Source organism: Mastigoproctus giganteus, chromosome 11, assembly GCF_048544385.1.
Source record: "Mastigoproctus giganteus isolate SK-2022 chromosome 11, ASM4854438v1, whole genome shotgun sequence".
Lineage (NCBI taxonomy): Eukaryota > Metazoa > Arthropoda > Arachnida > Uropygi > Thelyphonidae > Mastigoproctus > Mastigoproctus giganteus.
Genome location: NC_143585.1, coordinates 25,005,035 through 25,031,165, shown reverse-complemented (window position 1 = coordinate 25,031,165; position 26,131 = coordinate 25,005,035). Strand labels below are relative to the sequence as shown.

General features: G+C 35.7%; 1 protein-coding gene across 1 annotated transcript in view; it reads right to left on the bottom strand.

The window, feature by feature from the left end:
• The window catches only part of Gclc (glutamate--cysteine ligase), a 103,668-nt gene that overhangs the window by 63,241 nt on the left and 14,296 nt on the right, over window positions 1–26,131 (bottom strand). The window contains exons 2-3 of the mRNA XM_090384367.1: window positions 11,566–11,675; window positions 3,246–3,365 (exon numbers count right to left, since the gene is read on the bottom strand). Of these exons, the coding sequence (XP_090240493.1) occupies window positions 3,246–3,365; window positions 11,566–11,675 (230 nt within the window). The remainder of the gene's footprint in view (window positions 1–3,245; window positions 3,366–11,565; window positions 11,676–26,131) is intronic.

Sequence of the window (26,131 nt, the reverse complement as noted above, 5' to 3'; positions counted from 1 at the left end):
GGATAGATGTGCAGAAGCTTGCCTTTAGCCAGCGGGTGGTTGATTGTTGGAACAAACTTCCATCTATCATTGTAGAAGTTTATAGCTTAAATAGATTCAAGGCTGACAATTCAACTAGACAAACATTTGGAGTGTGTGGGTGGGTGAAATGAGAAGGGTTTTTTTTTTTTTTCTTTCTTTTTGGCTGATGCTGTATAAGCTTGCTTTTTTGCATCATATGCCTTTACTGCTAATAAATTTTTTCATATGCCAATAAATCTAACCAATGATGAAATGTCAAAATTCAAGCACAAACAGCATGGGTGTCTTCTTTTTGATAATTTTTATATCGTGATGAACATTTTTTTATGCACGTTACTTTATTTTTACTATTCTTTTATTCCTTGGACAGTTGGGCAAAATTTGTAAATGAGAAACTTGGCACTATGAAGTTACTGAATCAACAATATACAAAACTGTTTCAGTAATATTCCAATAAAAAACAAAACAAGAGAAAAAAAATGAACAGAAACAAAAAAAGTACTTCATGATATAATTTGTTTTTGCTGAAGATGATACATCCCTATATAAAATAAAATTTAAAAAAAAAATGAACTAAAGCTTGATGTGCAGAAGAACAATAAAGTTGGCACAAATCTCACTCACTGTAGCCGACTTTGTATTCTCTAAGAATCTCCATCTGCTGAGAGAAGTGAGAGAAAAAAAAAACAAAAAAAACCATGGCCATTGTCAAAGCCTGTCCATTTATAGGTCTCACAAAATACCAGCAGCCAGCCTTTTAAAAAGGCTTGTTTTCTTAAAGCATATATACACAGCCACCTAAATAAATTTCCATTTACAGTCTGAATGGCTGAAGCCAGAATACCTTACAATATCATTCTGAATGCTTTTTTCACCCGATTTACCAGCACAACAAGCTAACGACAGGTAAATTGTAAAGACTATTTTCTGAACCCTGACTGGAACAAACTTATGCTTAATTATAAGAAGTCAGCTTCTTTGTGAACACTGCACTGCCTGAAAGAGCAGTGCTAAGATGCATTTCATATCAACACAATGAATATCCAAAGAGGAAGGGAACATAACCATGTATGAATCAATATTAAAATGACCAATTATAAAACCGCTTTCAAATAATCTTCAAACATTTATGTATTAAAATTAACTTATTAATTGAAAGAGATGTGTGACGATAGTATTTGCTTATTTGGAAAAAAAAATCTGATCATAGAATGAAAATTTAAGAATAATGACAATTTTACATGAAATGTAATTTCACTGTGATGAGTTGGATGAAAATATACCACACAGCTGAGGGCTAATGAAGGAATAAAAGGACTGACCAAAATTTACTCTTCATGGGGGGGGGGGAATGAGGAACTTATTAAAAGTGCACAAATCCAAATTTGCTTACCACAGAATACTGTTCTTTCATGAATCTTATTCAAAAATAATCAGATTATTCAATAAACTACCTCCATTCCGCATACCTGATCTCTATTGCAAAGGCATTCAAAGTTTGTGTGCCAAGCTTTTTCAGTATATAATTTTCATGGGTTTTCCCTCTTGTCCTTTAAATCTATAATTCCATTATTTTCTCCTAAACCTGATAAAACATGTGTAGCAACCAACCATCATCAACTTGAAGATTTGTTTAACCTCAAAGTTACTAAACTTTTCTCTTTTATTCACTTCCTCTATTGCTATTAGTAGAATCAACTTTCGTTCTAAGTACTTACTGAAAATAATGTTTTACAGAAGTTCAAGTTCAATATAAACAATAATGAATGCATGAATACTTCATATGTACAAACTGAACATCAATTTTTTTAATATTTGGCATCTCTGCAAACATTTTTACCTTGATTCAAAAGCACTAATTATCAAATCAAAAATGAAAGCACAAATTAATTTTTAATTAATTCAATTAATAATTTTTTTCTCCTATCTCATTCTTGTTTATTACATTATATTAGCCTTTACTGTAATATTGTATTAGACTTTGTAACCTTGTATTAGCTTTACTGTAAACCCCTGGTTTGTAGCCGTGAAGGGTATTGTGTACGGCAAGTGAGTTTTGTATACAATAAAGAGTTCTTCTTCTTCTAATATAATACAATAAGTCACCAGCTAGTAGCAGTGAATGGAATATTACGATTACTAAAATATGAAATGAATAACCAGTATACAAAAGTAGAAAATTAATCCTATTATTACACATTAAACACATATATATATATATATATATATATATATATATAAAAACTAATAAACATTTATTTTCCAGTATTATTCTCTACTGATAATAATGATATGTAAATAGTTTACTTCTATACGAACCTTGTTTGCTATTCAGGGGAGACATGACACAACAAAAATGTAAGAGTACAATTTTATTCTAGGCTTGCTTAGTTAAAAATATTTCTGTTTGAAATTAGTATTTCCTCAAAAGAATGGATTAACCTATTAAAATAATTTGATATATATATTTCTTTTTTTTTTTTTGCTTGAACACTAAGATTATATTCTTCACCAATCACAAAGGTAAAGGAAATACTGGCAACATTTCAAACCTTCAGAGGAAAAAAACTAAAAAGTTGCAAGGTCACTAAGTTCCAGTTGTATGTGTCCCTAATTACCTAATTATTATCCTTGAACAACAATACTTTTCCCTTTTTTTTTTTTTCCCTCTCTCTATAATTACACACCCTTAGATACTGATGAATGCAATTTAGGTAGAAATCAAAAGATGATCATTCTTGAAATTTTAGTTCAGTCTGGACAAGCTGTACATAATTCCTTGGCAATTATTTTTCTAGGTAGGTAACAACACAAAGAATGTATATATCTTAATAATTATAAATTAATATATAAATTTATAAAATAAAACTTAAATTACAAGCCTAATAAAAATTATAAGCTAAATTTAATTGACCTATATATTTCCTTAAAATTACAATCCACAGAAATTCAAGTCAAGTGTTAAACAAGTATCTTCCATCTTATCAACCATCAACCTATAGATTTCTATAGATTCTGAGCCTACTGTGTTTAGAGATACTATAAAAAAAAGAATAATAATTTAACAATTTCCAGTAGTAATAATAATGAAAATTTTTAAAAAGGTGTATAATTAAAAATAATAAGTATCAAATTCTTCCAAAAATATTTCCCTAAAATTTCTGAGTATGAATTATACCTTCTTAATTATTAATTAATTTTAAGAATGGCATTTTTCTGCTTACCTGGCTCTCATACTAGCTTCTACTACATTAAAATGTGATGTAAGGCCACCATATGGCTTTCCTGGTGTCCCTTCAATCATATAAGCACCAAATTCAGGTCTCCATAATGCTTTTACTTGCCTGAAAAGAAATTTAGTATTATGCACAGGACTTATTAAGTTACATAATCTATATAATAATTTGCTTATATCCATCTGTCCAGAATGCTCTTTGAACTTGAATAACTCAGACTAAACAAGCTCTTGACCTTATTCCTTTTGTAATAAGATTTATTTCGCAGTAAAATTGAGGGGAAAAAAATCCAAAAAACACCCGACCGATTTTAAAACACCGAGAACTGATTTAGTTCTTGGTGAAACTAATTTGCCATTTACTTTGAAGGGAAGACAATTTCTTAAATTTTGTCACTACAATCAACAAATCTCAGTCAGATTTAAAACAAAGTTGCTGTTTTTGCTCACGGACAACTTTACATAACAGCTTCCAAGTCCAGAAAATTTTTGAGCAATAACTGTAATCTTTTTTAAAGGATGATAGAGTCATATATGTAAAAAAATTGTCAAATTGCAATTTTACTTGAGTCTGTCCCATTGACACCTTAGCTAGCAGCAAAGGGAGCTAAAGGAAAGATTTTTATAATTACTTCGATATTAATTTTTACTTCTTCTCCGAAACAGTTTTGGCAAAATATCTGCCATGAGTATTCTAGTATATCGGTGCTGCCCAAAGTCCCAACATACTGATTGTATTTAAAAAAAACAAAGAGTTCATATCTCAGAAACTGCTTGCAATAAAAAATGCTTATCATGTAATCAAAATGACCACTAAAAACATTAAAATTTTATTTGAACACATGGAACATGTACATTGCAATTATGCAAACAGTATATGAAATCGTTAATATTTTATGTCATATTAATGGATAAACAACACACACACACACACACACACACACACACACACACACACACACACACACACACACACACACACAGTCTCAAAAATACATGGCATAACTTCAGGAATGAGTTCCTCATACGTAGACAATAAACATTTTATATCAACATAGTTCTGGAAATGCTTGGTTCCTGAGTTATTAACCGAAATGTCTTATCTCCCTGAGTTATTAACCGAAATGTCTTATCAACTGCGGGAGATAAGACATTCTGTGTGTGCTGATTCCAGGAGTGGCATGCACAACATCCAAAATCTTCACCTCCACTTCAGGAGTCATAGATCTTGGTCATCCTCTGTCGGCAGCACGAGGTGTAAAGGTCCCATGTTCACAAAGGCAGCAATGGATACCTTCAAATGTTTTCCTGTCTGGACATCTTTGTTCTGGGAACCTTTTGTGGTACAAACGATGAGCCTCCAGAGCATTGCAATCCGCCAAACTGTACATAAAGTGCATATCTGCTTGCTCCTGATTTGAGTACATGGTCGGAATGTAAAACCACCAGATTCTGTCAGTACCTTGTGATGAAGGAAATCACCTGCGGGAGATAAGACATTCCTGTTAATAACTCGGGAACCAAGCATTTCCATAACTATGTTGATATAAAATATTTTTATTGTCTACATATGACGAACTCATTCCTGAAGTTATGCCTTGTATTTTTGAGATACCCTGTGTGTGTGTGTGTGTGTGTGTGTGTGTGTGTGTGTGTGTGTGTGTGTGTGTGTGTGTGTGTGTGTGTGTGAAATTTAAAAATAAGTAGCAACATGAAATTATTTTTACCAAATGCAAACTGTATTGATATGCACACACAGCATTGGGCATAATTTTTAGTAACCCAAGATGTAAATTCTCTTATATGCAATGAAGATGATTATTTAAAATGATTTTTGACTTATTTCATGAAATGCCTATTTTAGCAAGATAAAGAAACTGTGAATGATTACATTTCTTAGTATTATCTGTCCCCTCACAAATTCTGTTATGCAGCTGCATTTTGGTGGGGGGGGTAATTGGTCAGAATGTGCAAAGCATATCAGTAGTGTATTCCTCCTGATAAAGATGCTCAAGGTATGAAAGGCCATTCCATAATGCCAAACTAAAGGTAACAAATGAAGGTAAGAGAGGAAATGGTGTCACCTACCTTAAGTAATAGACATTTATACCAATAGTATCAAAAGAAACCAAGTCAGCTTGGCTGTCACCAGGAATGGACAAACAAGTACTGTGTCACTATCTGAGGGCATCAGGAATGGCAAGTTGATTACTGATAGCATACTTATATATACACATATAAAGGATAAAAAAAAATGTAGATAGAGAGAAAACCTAATGATCAGAACGTGGAATGTATAAACTCTTGAGAAGGCCAGTTAGGAATATTACAATAAGAATTATCAAGACATCTGCAATATGCAGATAATATATAAGACTTGCCTAATGAGAATAAAGATGAGCTGCAGGAAATTACTAGCAGCATTAACACCTCTTTAAAAAAATCAATTAAAAATACCAAAGAACAAGATGAAAGATGTTATTGTAAAAATAGATGGGAAGAATATTTTTAATTATGGTGAACCACTGAGAAATGTAAAATTTGCTGTTTTTCTGTTTATTTCAGTGACACGCTATTAATACAGAAGACAAGAAAAGACTTGCATTCAAGATGAAATGTTATAGGATTTTGAAAATCTCCTTCATGGAACAGAAATGAAAAAAGTGAAGGAAACAATATATAAACCTAATGGACAAAAGAGAAAACATTGACAAAAACTGGAAGAAAACAACTTGGGTGGTTTTGACATGCTGTCAGAGCAGAAGGAATCCCTAGACAAGCAGTGGAAAGACCTGCTTCAGGATGAAGATGTAAAGGAAGACCTTGAATTAGCTGGCTGGGCAATATCATCATCACGTGGAAAGGCTTTATCAACACTGTTTCCTATGTGATTGCCCCAATGATTTAGCTAGAAATATTGGTGGAAGCAGTCGTATTGAAGAATATTAACATTTAAATAAATTCCAATATTAAAGAAAAACACTGAAATAAACAGAAAAATTAAAATATAAAAAGCAAAATTAGCTGTTATGGAGCCTTTGCCTTGCTCATCTTTTTCTTCATATCTTTAAAAATCAATTTTTGTTTTTGAAAGCAACAAAATCTTCCTTAATTTCTATTTCATTAAGTAATACACTAACAATTCCATTTTCAGAAAGTTGAAAAATATTAAAATAACTGAAAGTCCTGAATTATTGCTAATATGATTTCGAATATTAAGTTTCTAGGATATTAACTTCTGTTTGAGAACTTCAGCTAAGCAGTTTGTTCAGTTTAAGTTTATATTCACTGAATTAACTTTTTTCCGTTTATCACTTCTACATTACAACTTTCCTTCTTATATTAGCATTAGCATTAGTAGAGGCATTTGATGCAAGAAAGCAAGCTTATGCAGCATCAGCCAAAAAAAAAAAAAAAAAACCCACTTCCACTTCACCCCTCTGTTCGTTCAAAATACCTGTCCAGCTGAGCCTTAAACTTATTTAGGCTATCAACCTCCACCAACCAACCACCCGCTGGCTAAAGGCAAATTTCCGCACGTCTATCCTACATCTGTCTTTCCTCAATTTGAATTTATGCCCTCTCAGGTGATTTTTCTGAGCTAGAGGAAGAATCCCATCAGCATTGAGCATGCTTAAACCATTCAAGGCTTTATACACCTCTATCAGATCACCTCGCTGGTGCCTAGTCTCCAGACACTGTAATTTGCAAAACTTAAGCCTTTCTTCGTAAGAGCACCCCTTTGTTCCATTCACTAATCTTGTTGCCCTTCTCTGTACTCGTTCCAGCAGCTCTACATCCTTCTTGAAATGAGGCCTCCAGACCTGTTTCACAAAAATTTCAATCTAAAAAAATTCATATGAAATCAGCAGATGGAGATTACCAGAACTGAATAAAAACTGGAAAATAAGAAGCCATGATAAGTATAGGGTGTCATGATAGGGATAAATTAGATTTGAAGCTGTTAAAGTGATAGTAGGCACGTGTGTTAGAAATTTTTGGAGTGCCAAATTTAGCTGTTGTACTACCAATGTAACATGCTTGACAATCTGATTGACATCTAATTAAATATATAATGTTATTGTAATCATGTGTCATATACTCATTTTTTTTTTTTTTTTTATGTGAACCCCAAACACGAGAGGTATTAGAACCTATAGTACTTAGTACCGTGCTTGGGTTATGTTGTCCTATACGAATTAAATTTATAACGTTAATATTTACATCTTATTAAATTATAAGATGTAAATATTAACTTAATATCTGTATTCTTAAAAATCTGTCGAAGCCATCTAGCATATTGTTTATGGTATGGAAGAACAATAAGGGTTGTGTGTGTCTTATTCAGATGGTTATTAATATTGTCAGGGCTTTTAATATTATTATGGACTTTAGTAATGGTTTCTTTTATTAGTTATATATTAGCTGTAATGGATATTTTCTGTCGATATATTTTTTGGTGAGGTATTGTATTGTAATTCGGTGGATAGATCTACTTGTGTGTGACTATATTTAATAGCATTATATATCTGGTTATAAAGAATTGCTTTTTTAATATATAAAGGATGGTGTGAGTAGTAAGTAGGAACTTTCCTGTATGTGTGTTCTTCCTGTATATTTTAGTGCCTAAAATTGTGCCGATTTTATATATAGTGAGATTTAGAAAATTAATTTCATTATCGGTTTCTACTTCGAGGGTAAATTTGAGTCTTTCACGTGTTGTGTTAAATGTATTTAATAAGGTATCAATAGGTGTTCTATTAGCTTCTATCCCTTTTTAATTTTTAATACTTGAATTTAATAATACAACTACAGAATGGAATGTGCACATTCCTTTCTTAGACAAATTTTAATGTTTTATACTCATAATTTAGTAATTTAAAATTTTTTTTTTAAATTTATAATTACACTAAAATAAAAAATAAATTTTCTGTTTATACTCCGGGACGACCAAATGGTCAGAGGAGTTTTACAAGATAGACAGAATACAAGAAACAGCACCGTATTCAGCAGTCACGGGCTTGAACCCCGGTCCCTCAAGGCAGGTGTACTTATGCACCCGCACGCCTGACCACTAGGCTACGGTGGCATTCCAACTTCCAACATATTATAATTACCATGTACCTGTTATAAGTTTCATCAAACCACGCGGATTATTATGAGGTGAGTGCTGAAAATTAAGCTATGCTATACTTATGATCTAGATATGATAAGGTTAAGAAACTGGATGTTGATCTGCAATTCTGCTGGGAACTGTAAAACAAAATTCTTCTGTATCTATAAGCTTCATGATCTGAACACACTAAAATGAATAAAGGAACACCTTTAACATACAAAACACCTTCCATACAAATCCAAGTGCCTGATAATGGCTTTAAGTGAAGAAGCAACCAGATGTTTGCATCTGGTTGCTCCTTAGCATGGCTGATATTGATAACTGTAATTTCCAGTACTTAGAGTTCTCTCACTTCTGTCTTTTGCAGGTGCATCCTACTGCTTCAAATTTCATGACATCGAGTGCCATTACAGTATACCTTTGCGTAAAACATGGCAATTAAGAGATAACAGTGCCCCTAGTGAAAAGGCTGAAACTTCTGTATTCCAAGTGCATGATTCCGGTATCCTACTGATGAAACTTCAAAAGCTCATCAGCTGTTCATTGCTGAGATATTCAACATTGAAACAAACAAGTTTTTTTTTTTTTCATAATCAGCTTGTATATCAACTATTTTTTTAGCATAAAAAAATCTGGATTTTATCTTTTGCTATTCCAAATCTTCCTCAGCATAGAATATTATTTCGTTTCTAGAGCAGTCCTCTCATCCTCTAAAAATCAACCTAATTCTAATAATTTTTGCATCTATTTGAGAGAGAGAGAGAGAGAGAGAGAGAGAGAGAGAGAGAGAGAGAGAGAGAGAGAGAGAGAGAGAGAGAGAGATTAATCAATAAATTCCTCTACTGTAAAATAAAATACTGTACAATAAATCTTAATTTCTATTCCATGATGAATATTTTTTTTACAGATCTCATTCATGTTCAATACCTTTTCTGTTATTTTCACAGTTATTGTTCAAGTTCTATGGATTTCACTGGAGGTCATCCACTAGCGATATCTTCGTTTATGTTACTCATCTTTGATTCTCGACAAGTTCCACAGAAAAGTTCAGAGAAATTCCTATTGTATGATCAGCTTTCTCTTCTCCCCCATCAGGTAGACAGTTTTCTCACTCTCTCTGACTGCTCATTGCATATATGATGATAAATGGCTCTCTGTCTCCACTAATGCTGGAGTTCCCCCCAAGGTTCTTTTCTCTCATTCACTCTTTCCTTTCTATATATTAATGACTTACTTCTACTGACTGTAAGTCTTGTACACAGTTTTGTTGATACAAGTTCAATACATTCTGCCTGCCATTTCGACAAACTCCATACTGCACAAACAGATACAACTTCTTGAATATCCATCACCAGTTCCTTAAATGTTAATCTTCAGGTGTTTCTCCAGTTGGCAGAAGAAAATTTGGTCAACTTCAATTCTTGTAAAATCTCAATCTTGGGGTGTTGAGATTTGCAAAATCTCAACACCCCAAGAAATAAGAGTGGGGTGGGGGACCTGATGCTCACAGGCTCATCTTCAACAACACAGATTTCCAGATGTATCTGAAGATAACCACAACTAATTTTTCTAGGTGCAAGCATATTACAGATATTGTGTTCTCTATACAAAAAAAAAAAAAAGTTCTCTCTTTTGCTCTTAGTATTACTTTTTTCGTAGTTATTGACTCTGCACAAAGTAATGGTTATGTCACATCTGAGGTGTTGCATACAATATCCCAGATGTGATAGTTTAAAATTGAAGTCTAACATCTACAATATCTTCAGGCTCCCCAACCTTCAACCCATGCACAATATTGAGTACTGTAAGTTCTAATAACTTATAGTACACTAAAAAAAACAGCAACAAAAAAAAACAAAAAAAAACCCTCATTCCATTCTTAATCACACAAACTACTATACACCCTTTCTATAGGTATGAAGGCTAGTTAAGTTCTATGCTGGTATATCATAAATGATATGGTTTATTAAACTAATCAACAAACAAATAAGCCTTTAATACAGATCCCTCCCCCCACTTTCCCATAACAGTTTTGCACTGCCGGGCATGATGGCCAATGCTGTTGTCAGGCACTCATTAAATAGTGAGTATTTGAGATGCACTGTCCACAGATATACTGACTTCAACTAAGATGGAAAATCCCTAAGGACTCCAACTTTGAAAATAAATCAATATCTGGTTGACTAAGATTTGGACTGTATGTATTCCTGTAACAACTCCATCACTATCAGAACTTGTTACAGGATAAACTGTCATACAAAATGTAATTCCATAACTTTCTTTCAAATCAGTCTGGACATGTGCCTCAACTATTCAACATTCAATTCACAGTTCAATTCAAAATTCACTGAACTAACTTTCAATTTCTGCCATTATCCATTCTAAGTCTGTTATTTGGAACAATCCTCTTTTGTATGGATGTATTTCTTGAAAAGTAGTCTATAGAAATTCAAATCCAACACTAAAAACCACCTATCTTCTTAACCATCAACCCACACACTGTACTAGACCACTACAGTTTTCATTCCAACACCTTTTGTATATGAAGTCCAGTGGGGGGGGGGACCTCTTTAATCTACATATAAAAAATATTTTTTCTGCTTCTAATGCATTGACTCAACCATAGGATGGTACCTACTCAGATAGGAGACAGATACATCACAGTACATGCAACATTCCCTGAAAACTCACAAAAGTTTCTTACTAACTAGCTTAGTAATAAAAAATTAAGCTACTTCTAGAGATTAAATCATGTTATGTTCTCATTATTATTATTATTTTTCATATCATAAGGGTCATTGGAAAACTTCCAAAGTAGTTACTTAATTTTCAAAATGAATAAATGTTAATTGTTATCTTCAGCTACGATCCCCCAAAAGTTGTCTAATTACTTAAATTTCATTCCAGTTAACTAACCTATCAGGTCAGAACAGGTGTAAGTGCAACAGAGACACAAATTTGATGTTATTTTTTTTATTTATTGTTTTTATTTATGAATGCAAATGCCTTTTATCTAATTATTCTGAAATACTTAAGAGCAGGGTTGGAGAATTTTACACTGAAAAATATATCTAATTTCTGCATTACTCAGATGACAACTGTCAAATGTATCATAAGTGTCCTAATTATAAAAACAGCTGTATAACTTTTCAGAAATATGAGTATTTTAATACATTTATAACTCAGAACTCACTCAGGTTGTTCCTTTTCTTTCTGCTGTAGTTTTTCTAACACTTCAGTTGCTCTTAAACTGACAAAAGCTTTCTTCTGAACACGATCAAACTTGATAAGCATATATTCAACCTATAAAAAAAAAAGGGACTTAAAATAAAAGAATTTAAACAGAACTGCAGAAAACTAAATTGATTTAAATTATGGTATTCATATTCAGCCACGGTTTTCAAACAGTTTATTCTTTTTTAATTTCCTACAATTACAAGAAATATGATATTCTTGTATCTGTACTGACAAAATTTCTATAACAATGATTTAAAATAAATTTTATCTTCTCAATATCAAGCATTATGATAATCCTAATTCTTGAGAAATTTTCTGCCCAATATTGTAAATATTTAGCTAGCTGGAAGATATGTAAATGCAAAAGACAGGAGTTCACATACATTAAAAATCTGACTTCCACAAGCCTAAGTAATAAAATAAAATGGCATGAAATTAACTTTTTAATTTTTTATGCAGGCAAACCAAAAGAAAATTTCAAAATAACTATAAAACTGACTATCAACATTTGAGTTTACATAATTCAAATACCATTTTTCTGAACACTGGTCTTCACCTTAAGAAACTTTCATTCTTTATTGCTCAGAAAATCGACATATGAGGAAAGTGTTATAATAACATTAGCATTAAAATAGCTAAGTGATGCATGGCAGATGTTTTTTCTGCATCCGCCAAAAAAGAAACAAAAATCGAATCAGAATTCTCTCCCAACATTGTTAAATATTTGAAGGAGTTCAGTGTATTCAATACCCATTCTTAACCAACTGAGTGAGCATGATGAGCATAGCCATTTGATTATTGTTTTGTTTTTGGAAAAGGAACTAAGGCAATAAAGCATCAGTACACTTTTTCTGGAGAATATATGGATTCTTTGGCTGGTTTGTCTGTTTTACTGAATGAAAAACTCAATTTCTGGTCACAGTGTGAAAAACAGCCCATAAAAATTCCTCTTATCTAAGGCTTTTCCACATTGTGTAGAGGGATAGTAACTTTAACCATAGTGCTACCCATAAGAGTATGGGTATACTCATTTCAACTATGTCATTACTAGTGTGTATGACAGATTAAGTAAGAAAGCTTTTGCTCTTCCCAATGAGTATAAAAAACTACATTTCTATGAAATTTCTTTTTCACATTGCTAATTCTTTTAGTATAAATAACAAATATTTTCCGAATGGTTTAGCTAGGTATATTTGTGCCCGGGATAGGATCTCCCCACCTGCAAGAATTCACACAAACCTTTTCAAGCTGTTTATACATATGGCACATTGCATCTTCCCTGTTTGCCTACCCCTGGTGGAGGTGCCTTCGTAGCCAGGTGGGAAGGAGCAGCAGTGTGTAGCACACGCTTCTTGATTAGACTGGGGTTCAGGCCTGTCACCACGAAATACGGAGGATGCGGAAAGGTCAGGGAATGACCACCGCATATTCAAGGAGCAATATGGCCTTAGTTGCTAATGCTCCTAAAAAAACAAAATAACAACAACAACAACCCCTGGTGGTGCTACTTTCCAAAAACAAAATTCGTCAGTCAAGTGAGTAATATAATTCAAATGCTAAGTTGTTCTTCACCAAGTGTTACCTAGTGGAATGTATGGAGAAACCAGTATATAATTTTGAAAATAAATTTACTACAGATTATAATATAGAAACATCTGCACGATATCAAGAAAACATACAATTTTAGTTATGCTTATATTATTTTATTTTTTGGGCTAGCATTGATGAGTTTGTTGTCATTAACCCACTTGCATATGAGTTTCTGGACATGTACGTGTGGCTGATGAGTTTTTGTAATGTAAATAGGCTCGTAGAAATGAATTTTCTGAACATGAGTGGGATACGAATTGGTTTCATTGAGCTTGTTAGATTTTTATTTCATTTTTTTCCTTTATTAAAGCCACATTTACCTATTTTATATAGTATATTATCACTTAATTTTGTTAACCCTATGTACATATATATATATATATATGGCTATAGTGAGTTTCCAATGGAGGCAGGCTCTTTGAAGTGAGTCTGTTGTTGTTTGTTATTTGGTTTTTAGGAGCATTAGCAACTAAGGCCATAATGCTTCGGGATATGCGGTGGTCATTCCCTGACCTTTCCGCATCCTCCGTATTTGGTGGTGACGGGCTCGAATCCCGGTCTAATCAAGAAGCGTGTGCTACGCACTGCTGCTCTTTCCCACCTGGCTACGGAGGCGCCCCCAAGTGAGTCTGTGGAATTTTGAAGATGTGTAAAAATGAACACTTTGTACATAAATGCTTTTAAACATTAATTTGTTTTTAATTTTGACTTTAGAGTGAAACTGTTAAAAATAAAATCAGAATCAACAAAAAAAAAAAAAAAAAAATCACGAAAAAGAGAAAAACAGTTATAAAGAAATCCTCATTGTCACTTTCTTTCTATGCAGCAATATCCTCTACTTCTTTTTGTGTCATCTGATTCATTTTTTTGTTAAATTCTACATCCGAAATCCAAAAAATTTATTCAGTATCAGCTTTTGTAAGTTCAATTTGGGAGAAGGATAGAGATAACCACAAATCCTAACAAGGAGCTGAATGATTTTGTATTAATTCAGAGGAAAGTGGAGGAACAATAGTTGAAGCTAAATGTAAAAAAAGGCACCTGAGGTGGATGGATCTATCCAGTTATATTAAGAGAGACAAAAGAGGTAAGCAAACCTTTGGCCATGATTATGAGATCATCACACGATTAAGAGGGGTTATTGGGGTTACAACTGTCCACACAGACAGTTGTAACCCCAATTTATAAAGGGGGATCAAGGGTGACATGATTAATTACAGACTTGTAAGCTCAACTTCTGCTCCAGGGAAAATTATGACATCACTGATTAAAGAAGTTATCGCAACATGTATTTGTCAAAGGGGTGATCTTGTCTGACTAATCTAATCAAATACTACTAGCAGTACCCCTTGCAAAAATTTTGCAATCGGTAGTAGAATTTCCCTAGCTGCCCTAAAGAAATGTAGTCCGTGTTTGGCCGTGAGTAGGTAAGCCAGTACACGTCTAATCCTTTCTCATTTCTGTAAAATAAAACTATTCATTCATTTAAGATAGGCAGTGCTAGTAGAGAAAATTGGCCCATTCTGTAAAATAAAACTATTCGGAATTTTTATTTTCCCATGTTTCTGCACACGTAGAAGAAATTTCTCCTAATATTGGAGAAATATCTTCAATTTGAGCCCAAATCGGTGAGGCATATCGTATACAATGACTACAGCCAGCTGTCATCATCATCATCATCAGCCATTTTCAATCCACTGCAGGATGAAGGCCTCTCCAGCAACTTTCCAGTTCTTTCTGTTTTGAGCACTGGCCATCCATTTACTACTCAAAAACTCATGAATTTCATCTATCCATCTCCGCCTTTGTCTTCCAGGTTTTCTTCTAGCTCCTCTTGGGTACCATTCTGTTATTTTCTTAGTCCATCTGTCATCATGTCTTCGAGCTATGTGTCCTGCCCAAGACCATTTTAGTTCTTTAGTTTTGATAAGAATGTCCTTTACTTGAGTTTGCTGCCTAATCCATGTGTTTCTCTTCTTATCTAACAGACTGATTCCCAATATAATTCGTTCCATTCTTCGCTGTGTAGTTCTTAGCTTCTCTTCCATTCTTTTGGTGAGTGCCCAAGTTTCACTTCCATAAGTCATGGTGGGGAGTATACATTGATTCATTATTTTACGTTTCAGACAAACTGGGATATTGCTCTTCAGTATGTGACTATATTTCCTGAATGCTATCCATCCAAAATTTATTCTTCTCTTGACTTCCAGCCATTTATCATTATTCCAGCTAATAACTTGTCCCAGATAAGTATATGACTCCACCTTTTCAATTACTGCTCCTTCAATCATTATTTCCCTTTCCGTGACATACTTGTTCATCATTACTTTTGTTTTAGCCATATTCATCTTTAGTCCAAAATCCTTACTAACTGTGCATAACTGATTAAGATTTTGCTCTAATTCTTTGGGATCGTGGCTTATGACCACAATGTCATCTGCAAATCGTAAATGGTTTAGGTACTCTCCGTTCACATTGACTCCTTTCTGCGACCAGTCTGATCTTCTGAAAGCTTCCTCAAGGGCAGCAGTAAACAGCTTCGGAGATATTGTGTCTCCTTGTCGAACTCCTTTCTCGATTTTAAATTTGCTACTGTCTTTGTCTAGTCTAATAAAGGATGTAGCACTCTCATATATTTTCTTCAAAATCATAATATATGGAGTATCTATGCCTTGTCTTTCCAGTGCCTGAAACATTGCCTTATGCTGTATAGAGTCAAATGCCTTTTCATAATCCACAAATGCCAGGCATAATGGTGTTTTATATTCATTTGCTTACCTGTTGTTAAAATTTTGCAATTGGTAGCAGAGTTTTATTATTATTATTTTATTTAGTTATTTATTTTTTTCAGAACAAAGGACACTATTGTGCAAAAGTGCAACTTGTTAATCAGAAAAAAAAAATGCCTTATCAACTTAGACAACTATTTGTTTAACAGTTAACATCTCCCTGTGGCTCCATCTATGAAGTGAATTTTGAACTATTCTCGATTGTAGTACAAAACTGGCCCATTACGTAAAATAAAACTATTTGGAATTTTAAAATTTTAACAACTTTCTGCATACCTAGGAAGAAATATTTTCAATTTGAGACCACTTCCAGCCCAATCGGTTAAGCCTATGTTCGCACTGACTGTCGAAAGAAAATGGCTTCCATATTATCAAATACTATGATGCAGTAACAAATAAACTGAATGCAAAAAATAATTTCGATGTTATATACTTACATTTCAAAAAATGCTTTCAACGCAGTTCCACATAAAAGGCTGCTATACAAACTGGAGCTGTTTGTCGTTAGGGGCAAATTACTACTACAGATAAAGGGATGGTTGAATAGGAGAAGACAAAGATGGTTATCAATGGATACTGCTCATCTTGGACTAATATTACTAGCAGAATCCCCCATGGTTCAGTGTGCTGGACCCATTGTTGTTTTCTATATTTATTAATGATACCTGATGAAGGCATTCAGGCTTAATATCTAAGTTTGTGGATGAAGTTTGTTAATCACAGTAATCAGGGTATGTTACTGCAAAAAATCTAGACAAATTAGGAAAATGGGCTGATAAACAGTAACTGAAGTTTAATATTGACAAATGCAAAGTACTTCATAATGGGGGCAGTAATCCAAGATTAACATACCAACTGTGTAGTACTACACTTATGAGAGTGGAGAGTTAAAAAGAACTGTGAGTAATTGTGCAGTCAGATATGAAGTCCTATGAGCAATGCAGACAGGCTGCCAGGCCGGATCATAGGGTTTTGTCATACAGGGATTTTGCCAGTTGGGATTATCCCATTGTATAAGGTTAAGTCATATCTTGAGTACTGCATATAAAGTCTGGAGGCTTCATTTTAGGAAGCACCTGAATCTGGTGGAACAGGTGCAGAGAATAGCAACAAGATTAGTGAGAAGAACAAAAGGTACTCTTACCAGGATGATTTCAGATCTGCAAACTGCAAAGCCCGGAGACAAGATACCTGCAAGGAGATCCGATTGAGGTATTTAAGGCTTTGAATGGATTCAGTAAGCTCAATACTGATGGAAACCTTCTTCTTGCTCAGATTACATACATGAAGGGACATAAACTGAGGAAGGATGATTGCAGAATAGATGAGCAAAATTTGCCCTAAGCCTGCAGGTAGTTGATTCTTGGAACACACTTCCATGTGGTGGTGTAGAACTGGTTAGTTTGAATAAATTCAAGGAAGAACCAGACAAACTGTTCGAAGGGATGGATGGATGGATGATATGGGAAGTGTTGACTTTTTTTTTTTTTCCTTTTAAATTACCTGGATACTCAGATATGGCAGCACTCACTTGAATTCTAGACAGTTAATACATAGAAACAATATCTGAAATGACTCTCAAAGTGTGTGTGTGTGTGTGTGTGTGCGTGCGTGCGTGCGCGCGCGCGCACGCACGCACGCATACTACACAGAGCTGCCTCATTAAATACAGGGTACACATGCTGCTTTTTTTTTTTTTTTTTGTTCCCGCTGTCCTTTCTTGGATAAAATAAATTTTATATACACCGATGAGCCAAAACATTATGACCAGCGAGTTGCTATGCAAATCGAAGCAACTGCAGGTGAACTAAGGCACATGCGCAGGTCAGGACACTGTATAAAAAACACCTGATACTGAGCTCCGTTAATCAGTGTTACTCTTGTTCTTCACATAGGAAAGGCAGCAGACTTAAGCAAGTCTGACAAAGGCCAAATTGTAATGGCCAGACGACTCGATTAGAGCATATCTGAAATGGCATGGCTGGTGGGGTGCTCACGGTTAGCCGTGGTTAGTACTTACCGAAAGCGGTCTGAGGGGAAACCCACGAGCTGCCGGGGAGGTGTTGGATGACTAAGGCTGATTGATGCTCAAGGTGAACGAAGCCTCTCCCGGATGGGATGTGGCAACTAGCCATAATTGGAATGCTGATGATGGGAGTAATGTGTCACAACACGCAGTATATCAAAACCCTGCTGAAAATGGGGCTACGTAGCCACAGACCGCTCCGATAATCTCTGATAACCCTGGTTCACTGGTGACAGCGCCTACAATGGATACACGAGCATCGAAACTGGACCTTGAGTGATTGGTAGAAGGTTGTCTGACCCAATGAATCATGTTTCCTGTTGCACCATGTGGATGGCTGGGTATGCGTGCGTTGTTTACCTGAGGAAGTGATGGCGCCTGCATGCACCATGGGACGAAAACAAGCCAGTGGCGGCAGTGTCATGCTTTGGGCCATGTTCTGCTGGGATACCCTGGGTCCAGTCATTCACATGCCGGGCACTCTGATGTCTACCGCCAACCTAAACATCACTGCTGACCAGGCACACCCTTTCATGGCAATGGTCTTCCCCTCTGGCGGTGCCGTTTTTCAGCAGGATAATGAGCCATGCCCCACCGCCCGGACTGTTCGAGACTGGTTCGTGGAACACAAGGAAGACTTCCAGGTATTGCTCTGGCTTCCAAATTCCCCAGACGTCAATCCCATCAAGCATCTGCAGCATTTCAACCAACGGACCATACAGGAGTTAAAGGATCTGCTGGTACCAGATACTACAAGGCACACTTAGAAATCGTGTAGCATCCATGCCTCACTGGGTATGAGCTGTTTTGGCTGCACGTGGAGGACCAACATCATATTAGGTAGTTGGTTATAATGTTTTGGCTCATCGGTGTATGTGTGTTTAATAATGCCAAGCCCACCAATGACGGTGCAATATATCATAAAACACAGTCATTCAGAACTATTGCAGCTCTTCTTAGTGATCCCATATATCTGGGATAAGAGTCATCAGAGTGAGATCAATGTCAATTTCATTATTACTTAATTATTGCACTTACTTTGGATGTGCATCATTGTGTTAATTTGACCATAAAAGAATAAAAAAAATAACAGACTTAATCTCATTATGACAAACTATCTGTTTGTGTGCTACTCATTTTACACACACACACACACACACACACACACACACACACACACACACACACACACACACACACACACACACACACACAATGAATGCGATTTTGCTTGTTTGCAGGCAAATTCCATTAAGCCCATAATGAGCATCAGCATATGAAGTATGCATTTTTTAAATGTAGACACCAACTTTCTAGCAGAGTTGGGCGTTATTTAAATAACATTTTATATGAATAAAAATTTATTCACTATTCGATTTATTCATTAAAGAAATTATTACTCATTATTCATCATTTAATCTTTATTCAGACTAAGAAAAAAATCACTAGAAACAAACATTCCTGAAAACCTGTAATAATTTCTCATATTGTTCATTAATTTAATTAATAAATAATCATTACACAAAATCTTGATTATTATAAGAAACTGATTTATAAGAAATAGAAGTACACTGCTCCCTGCAATAAAATGGTTTTGTTTAAGTGCAGATTTTTTAAGACCATTATTATGCAGGAAAGGGCTTTTATAACAGTTATAAATACAAAAAAAAATAATAATAAATAATAATAATAATTTATCGTACTTTGAGTTAGAGCTCTAAGGCTTTCCCAGAATTTCTCCTCCTGTATCCATGCAGATGTTAATTCAGAATGTTTTTAATTTGTGTTTATTTTATATTGGGATACAGAATTATTCATATATACAATTTGAAATTCTCACTAAAATAATTTATTAAATTTTTTCATTTGAATTGCCATTATGTAGCATGTATAGGCTTATAGGAGGGAGCAGTGTAGTTATTAACATCAAAACACTTTTTTACATTATGTAAAGAAAGTGATGTATATAAATTACGTACAGCACCTTCCTTTTCATATCGCTTATCTAAAAACAACTGTCAATTTGTTTTACTTCTCAGCATTAGTAGGATTATAAACATAAGCATTAATAGAGGCATATGATGCAAGAAAGCAAGCTTATATAGCATCAGCAAAAAAAAAAAAATACTTTCCCATTTCACTAAACCATTCGTTCCAAATGTTTGTCTAGTTCTTCCTTGGATTTATTTAAGCTATCAACTTCCACAACAACAGATGGAAGTTTGTTCCAGCAATCCACTACCCACTGGATAAAGGAAAATTTCTGCACATCTATTCATCAACTGTCTTTCCGCAATTTCAGTTTATGCTCCCTTAGGTTTGTAATCTGAGCAAGAGGAAGAATCCCATCAACATTGAGCCTAGTCAATCCATTCAAGGCTTTATACACCTCAATCAGATTGCCTCACAAGTGCCTATTCTCCAGATGCTGCAATTTGAGGAACTTAAGCCTTTCTTCGTAAGAGCATCCCTTTGTTCCACTCACCAGTCTTGTTGCTTTTTTTTGTACTTATTCTAGCAACTCTACATCCTTCCTAAAATAAGGCTTCCAGACCTGCACAAAGTACTCAAGGTGTGGCCTGACCATTGCCTTATACAAGGAGATAATCACCTCCTTATCTCTGCTTGCAAAATTCCTGTATATCATCGACAAGACCCCATGACCTATTCTGGCAGCCTGTCTGCACTGCAATTTACTGTTATTAACAATCCTCCAAACTTTGTATCATCTGCAAACTTCGATATTAAGCTTGATATACCTTCATCAATATCATTAATAAATATACAAAACAACAATGGGCCCAACACCAAACCCTTGGGGGACACCACTAATAACATTAGTCCATGAAGAGCAGTACCCATTGATTACCATTCTTTGTCTTCTCCCTCTCAAATAAACATAAACAAGTTATGCATTTCATTCAACCATGGTTTCATTATCTCCTCAGTTCTTTCTTTGCTTCAGAAAAGTAAACCAGTTTCTTCCAAGATTTTCTTGTTAATCCATTATTTTTCCAATTATCTGATCTTTGATTAGTTGGGAAATTTATTTTTTTAAGTGGAATTTTTTTTTAAGGGAGTATTTAGTATTTTTTTTCTTTATGATAATTCTGTGTTGGCTTAGTTGCAATTATTTTTATTTATATTTATTTTAATAACTGATTATTCACAGTGAACCAAAGTGACGGCGATACTCGATCAAGTTTAGGCCTTTCGAGCCTCAAAATATCCACAAGGCCTGGGCCTTTGAGAATAAATGAATCCATTAGCAACGAATGTGAAAGTAAGTGATAGTTCCAAGCCATTGTGAATGGCACATTTTTTATGGTGTTGATTGAATAAAGTTCATCAGTGCAAACAGTTGTTGCATCCTGCATAAAGTGTGAACCAAAGACAGTAAAAATTAAAGGTCTGACAAATTACTAGTCTAATTTTATTTCCCATCTTAAAAGACTGCACAGAATTGGGGCTCCCCAAGATTATGAGGAATATAGCAGGTTAAAAAAAAAAAAAACTAAAAGAAGTCATGAATCTGCTGTGAAAAAGAAAACAGTATCAACAAATATGAATATAAGTTCTCTCAAACAGTCTTTTAATGATGATATTACAAAAGTCATAATTCATGCTATGGTTCCTCTGAGAACTCATTGAGGATTCATACTTTTAAAAAATGTTTGAGAACTTAAATATTTCTAAAGCTGGTTTAATAGTGATAACCCAGTTATGAAGTATAACTTCACAATATGAGAGATGCCTGATGGTGCATAGTGACAGACTATAAAGTATTTAAGGGCAAAGGCCTCATGCTAACATCTCTCATATTGTGAAGCTATACTTCATAACTGGGTTCTCACTATTGCAACACCAGGGTACCTGCCAATCCACAGAAGAGAAGCCAACAAGCTTTGAAACAGTGCCATCTGGGTGGTGGTGGTATCCTCTGAGAATAAATAACACAATAGTCTTTTCCACTGGTGAAGTGTTATTTATTTGAGGTAGTACAATACCATGGCAACTCGTTGTGAAGGCAGTCACAATATGAGATATAACCAAAACAATGCCAATTTAATTAATCTAATTAATTAATTTAACTATTTCGGTAGATAGCTATGTTAAAATGATGCATTTGCACTAACCTACATATAAGATTATCTGGCTTACTGCCAGAGTTGAATACTCCTCTGGCATTCCCTTCCCTGAATAACTCCTCGTGTGTGAATGTCGATGCAAAATATTCATTTAGTTTGTTAGCTAATTGAGCAGAATCATCAACAGTTGAACCATCTACAGGATGTCTCAAAAATATTGGTACAAACATTTAGGGGAGGTAGGTAACATCAAAAGGAATGTGAATCGCATAGGAACCCATAACCAGAAACGTCACTGTAAGTCGGTAGACTGCGTGGTAGTCGCCGCACAAAGAGCATGCATCGATATACGAACTGTGAGCTGGCAGACATGCACCTAGTGTATGGATTAGCAGAGGGCAATAGACGAGCCGCTCAACGAATTTATGGAGAACGCTTCCCAGACAGACATGTACTGGACCACCATTTGTTTGGCGTGTGCATCAAAATTTGTGCGATTATGGGTGATTTAGATGTAACAGGAGTAGTGCGGGCAGACCATGTTCGATGTGAATTCCTGCAATGGAAGAAAGTGTGTTGAATGATGTCCAGAATAATCCTACTACCAGCACACGTGCCATTGCCTCAGGAGTGTCTCGTTACAGTGTATATCATGTCTGGCACGACGATTCCTTACACCCCTTTCATCTCTAAAGGGTTCAGTTACTGCTCCCCCAAGATCATCCTGCACGAGTGGCTTTTGCACAGTGGTTTCTCCAAGAAAGTGTTCAAGACTTGAATTTTCCAGCCTATGTTTTGTTCACGGATGAGGCTTATTTCACTCGGGAAGGCTTATTCAATCAGCACAATGCTCATGTGTGGGCTCACAACAACCCACACGGTGTGCACCCCCATGCGGCACAACATTGCTTCGCAATAAATGTGTGGGCAGGTATGGTCGGTGACTGCTTAGTCGGCCCATACCTGTTACCATCCCTCATGAACTCCGCTAAATATCGGATCTTTCTTGAACACGTACTACCAGGGTTACTTGATGATGTTCCAGCAAATGTGAGACACAACATTTGGTCAACATGATGGGGTGCCTGCCCATTATGAAAGGTGTGTTCGTGACCATTTGAACAGGCGTTTTGGGCATCGATGGATTGGCCGTGGTGGATCCGTTACCTGGCCCCCACGCTCACCTGATTTCTTTCTGTGGGGGGCCCTCAAATCTATTGTGTATGATTCACCTGTGGAGATGGAAATGGATCTCGTGGCGAGAATCGTCTGAGCTGCTGCTACTGTCAAAGAAACTCCAGATATGTTCGACCGTGTCCGCCAATCCATGCTGCGTCAGCGTCACACATGCATCGCGTCTCATGGTGGAACCTTCGAGCATCTGTTGTAACATCATGAAATGCATCCATCTCATACTCCATTGTTAATATTATGTCAAATAAATGTTTGCCGCTAATTACTGCCTTGTGTCATTTCTGCTTCTTGTGCCTCTGCTACTACTTTCCCTTGACGTTTCCGGTTATGGGTTCCAATGCGATTCACATTCCTTTAGATGTTACCTACCTCCCCTAAACATTTGTACCAATATTTTTGAGACACCCTGTATATCAAGTGGACCAATCTGATTCATCCACTTCCTTCTAGAGTTTACATAAGTAAAGAACTCTTTGCATCCTTTGCCAATGATTTCTTGCGATCTGCCTTCAAAAGGTCTGGCAAATAGCTGGTTACAGACCAGCTTATATTTATCATAGGCTTCTGTGTCACATGTTAATTTATATGTATCCCATGCATTTTTCTTCTCTGTCATGTCTAATTAGCTCATCTGACATCCATTTAGGCCTAAATCTTGAACAATATTTCTTTGTTGGTATGAAAAGCCAAGTAGCTTCCAAGATTAATTCTTTGAATGCTTCCCATTTTGAATTTGCTGTTGGTAACATCATCAGTTGGTTCCGCCGTATAGAATTAAAATACTGTCTCAGACCACCGTAGTAACCTTTACAGAAGCAAAAACCCTTCCCTTTACCCCTGACGGTAGTTACCTCTTTGAGTAAATCCCACTTCAGCACACTGTGATCACTGCCACCTAGTGGTTCCTTTATCTGCAGATTCTTGAGGCATAAAGAATCATTACTGATAATCAGATCAAGAGTATTACTCCCTCTAGTTCCTCCCAAACATACTGCTGTAGAAAACAATCATCCAATAAATCCACAAAAGCCTTGCCAGTGTGTGTGTCCAACCTACAAATTCCAGTCAATATCTGGGAAATTAAAATCTCCCATTATAAGACACTAATTTACTGGCCCACTCTATTTCTCTGCACAATTGCTCATTATACTCATCAGGTTCATTAGGGCTATAACACACACCTACTCTCATTTTTCCTTTCCCAGTGCTTATGTCACACCAAATAGACTCAACATTGCATTGTCCACCAACATCAATTGGATGCACTTCCTTAGATTTTGTGTTTCTTAACTAACAGCATAACCCCTCCTCCCTTCCTGTACACATTGTACTCCCCAAATACCAGTTCTGCACTGCTTATGTCTGTGTGATACCATGTCTCTGATATCCCAACAATATCTGCCTTTGATGTCTTGACTAGCACTTCAAGCTCATTGAATTTACAAACTATACTCCAAGCATTGGTGTACATGCAAGTATACATGCACCTGTTTCTACTCTTAGTTACCCTAATACAGCCCATGTATTTACTTGTTCCACTACGACTCCCAGTAGTCCTGGAAATTCCCATTGCTTTGCTTTCCAGGCTGCTGCTCAATTGCATTTCAATAGAAGTAGTGCAAGAATCACTTTTACCTCTGCCAGCAGCTACTGCTAATCTATTAGTCAGTGTATCCCACCAAAGCTAGCAGTTTTCTGACCCACCTAACTCTGCCTCGATAGCATCAGCAAATATTCTTGCACTCTTTCTATTTAAGTGTATCCCATCCCTGTAGAAGCAGTCTCTCCTATTAACAAGCACAGACCAGGCTGAGAAAAATTCTACCCCTTGAGCCTTGCACAATTTCTCCAGGGCCGAATTGATCGACAAGGCTCTCATCATATACTCCCTCCTATCGTGTCTGGGCAGAATTGCAGACACTTTCAAATTCAACCCTAACTCATGGCTTTTTTTCAGCATTGTCTTGTACTTGTTAAGTAATTCTGCCGGTCTCCTACTCTTAATATTATTAGTGCCAACGTGTACAAAAATATCACCCTTTGTGCCCTTAAAGGATGATATCTGTCCTACAACGTCATCAATATTTGCCCCTGGCAGCAGACATACCCTAGTACTATTCCATCTATCCTTTTTGCACAATATGTTCCCCATTTCCCTGACAATAGTCATCTACAACAACTAGTTCCTTTGGGACCAGCGCATTCTGCCTTGAGAGTTGCCGCTGTGTTGCGTGATGTTCAAGTGCAAGCTCTGGCATTGATATGGGCAGCTGAGTGCTTAATGGGCCCCTCAATTTAAATCCTTCGAGGGCATCCACCCTGTCCTTTAAGCTCTCATATAAGTCCATAACAATGCCGAGTTGGCACCTTATTTCCTCGCACTCCTTACATCGCGCACACACAAAGACATTCCCCTAGGCAATATCATGTCCCATTCCTGATTGTCCACAAACATCAAACAAGTAGTACATTTCAATAGATAGTGATTCAGAGGACAACCACCCGCTCAGTTCTCCCCTGAGCTATAGCACTTCCACTAGTTTGAGCCTTTTGCTTTGCTGCTCTGAGTCATGATTTCTATTCAAGTTCAATAAAATTCCAATACAAAATATAACCCTAAACCTATATCCCAATGCAGTTATAACACTATATATATGTATTTCGGTATTGAATATTATCTCCAAGTTACATTATATGACTTTCTTATCCCCTGTTAACTTATATGTATCAATTCGCGACACCACGCTTGTAATAACTAGGTCGCTATATTTATTTAGTTAAAAAAGTACAATTCAATTGACAATGAAATTTAATAAGATTAATAAATTTTACTGA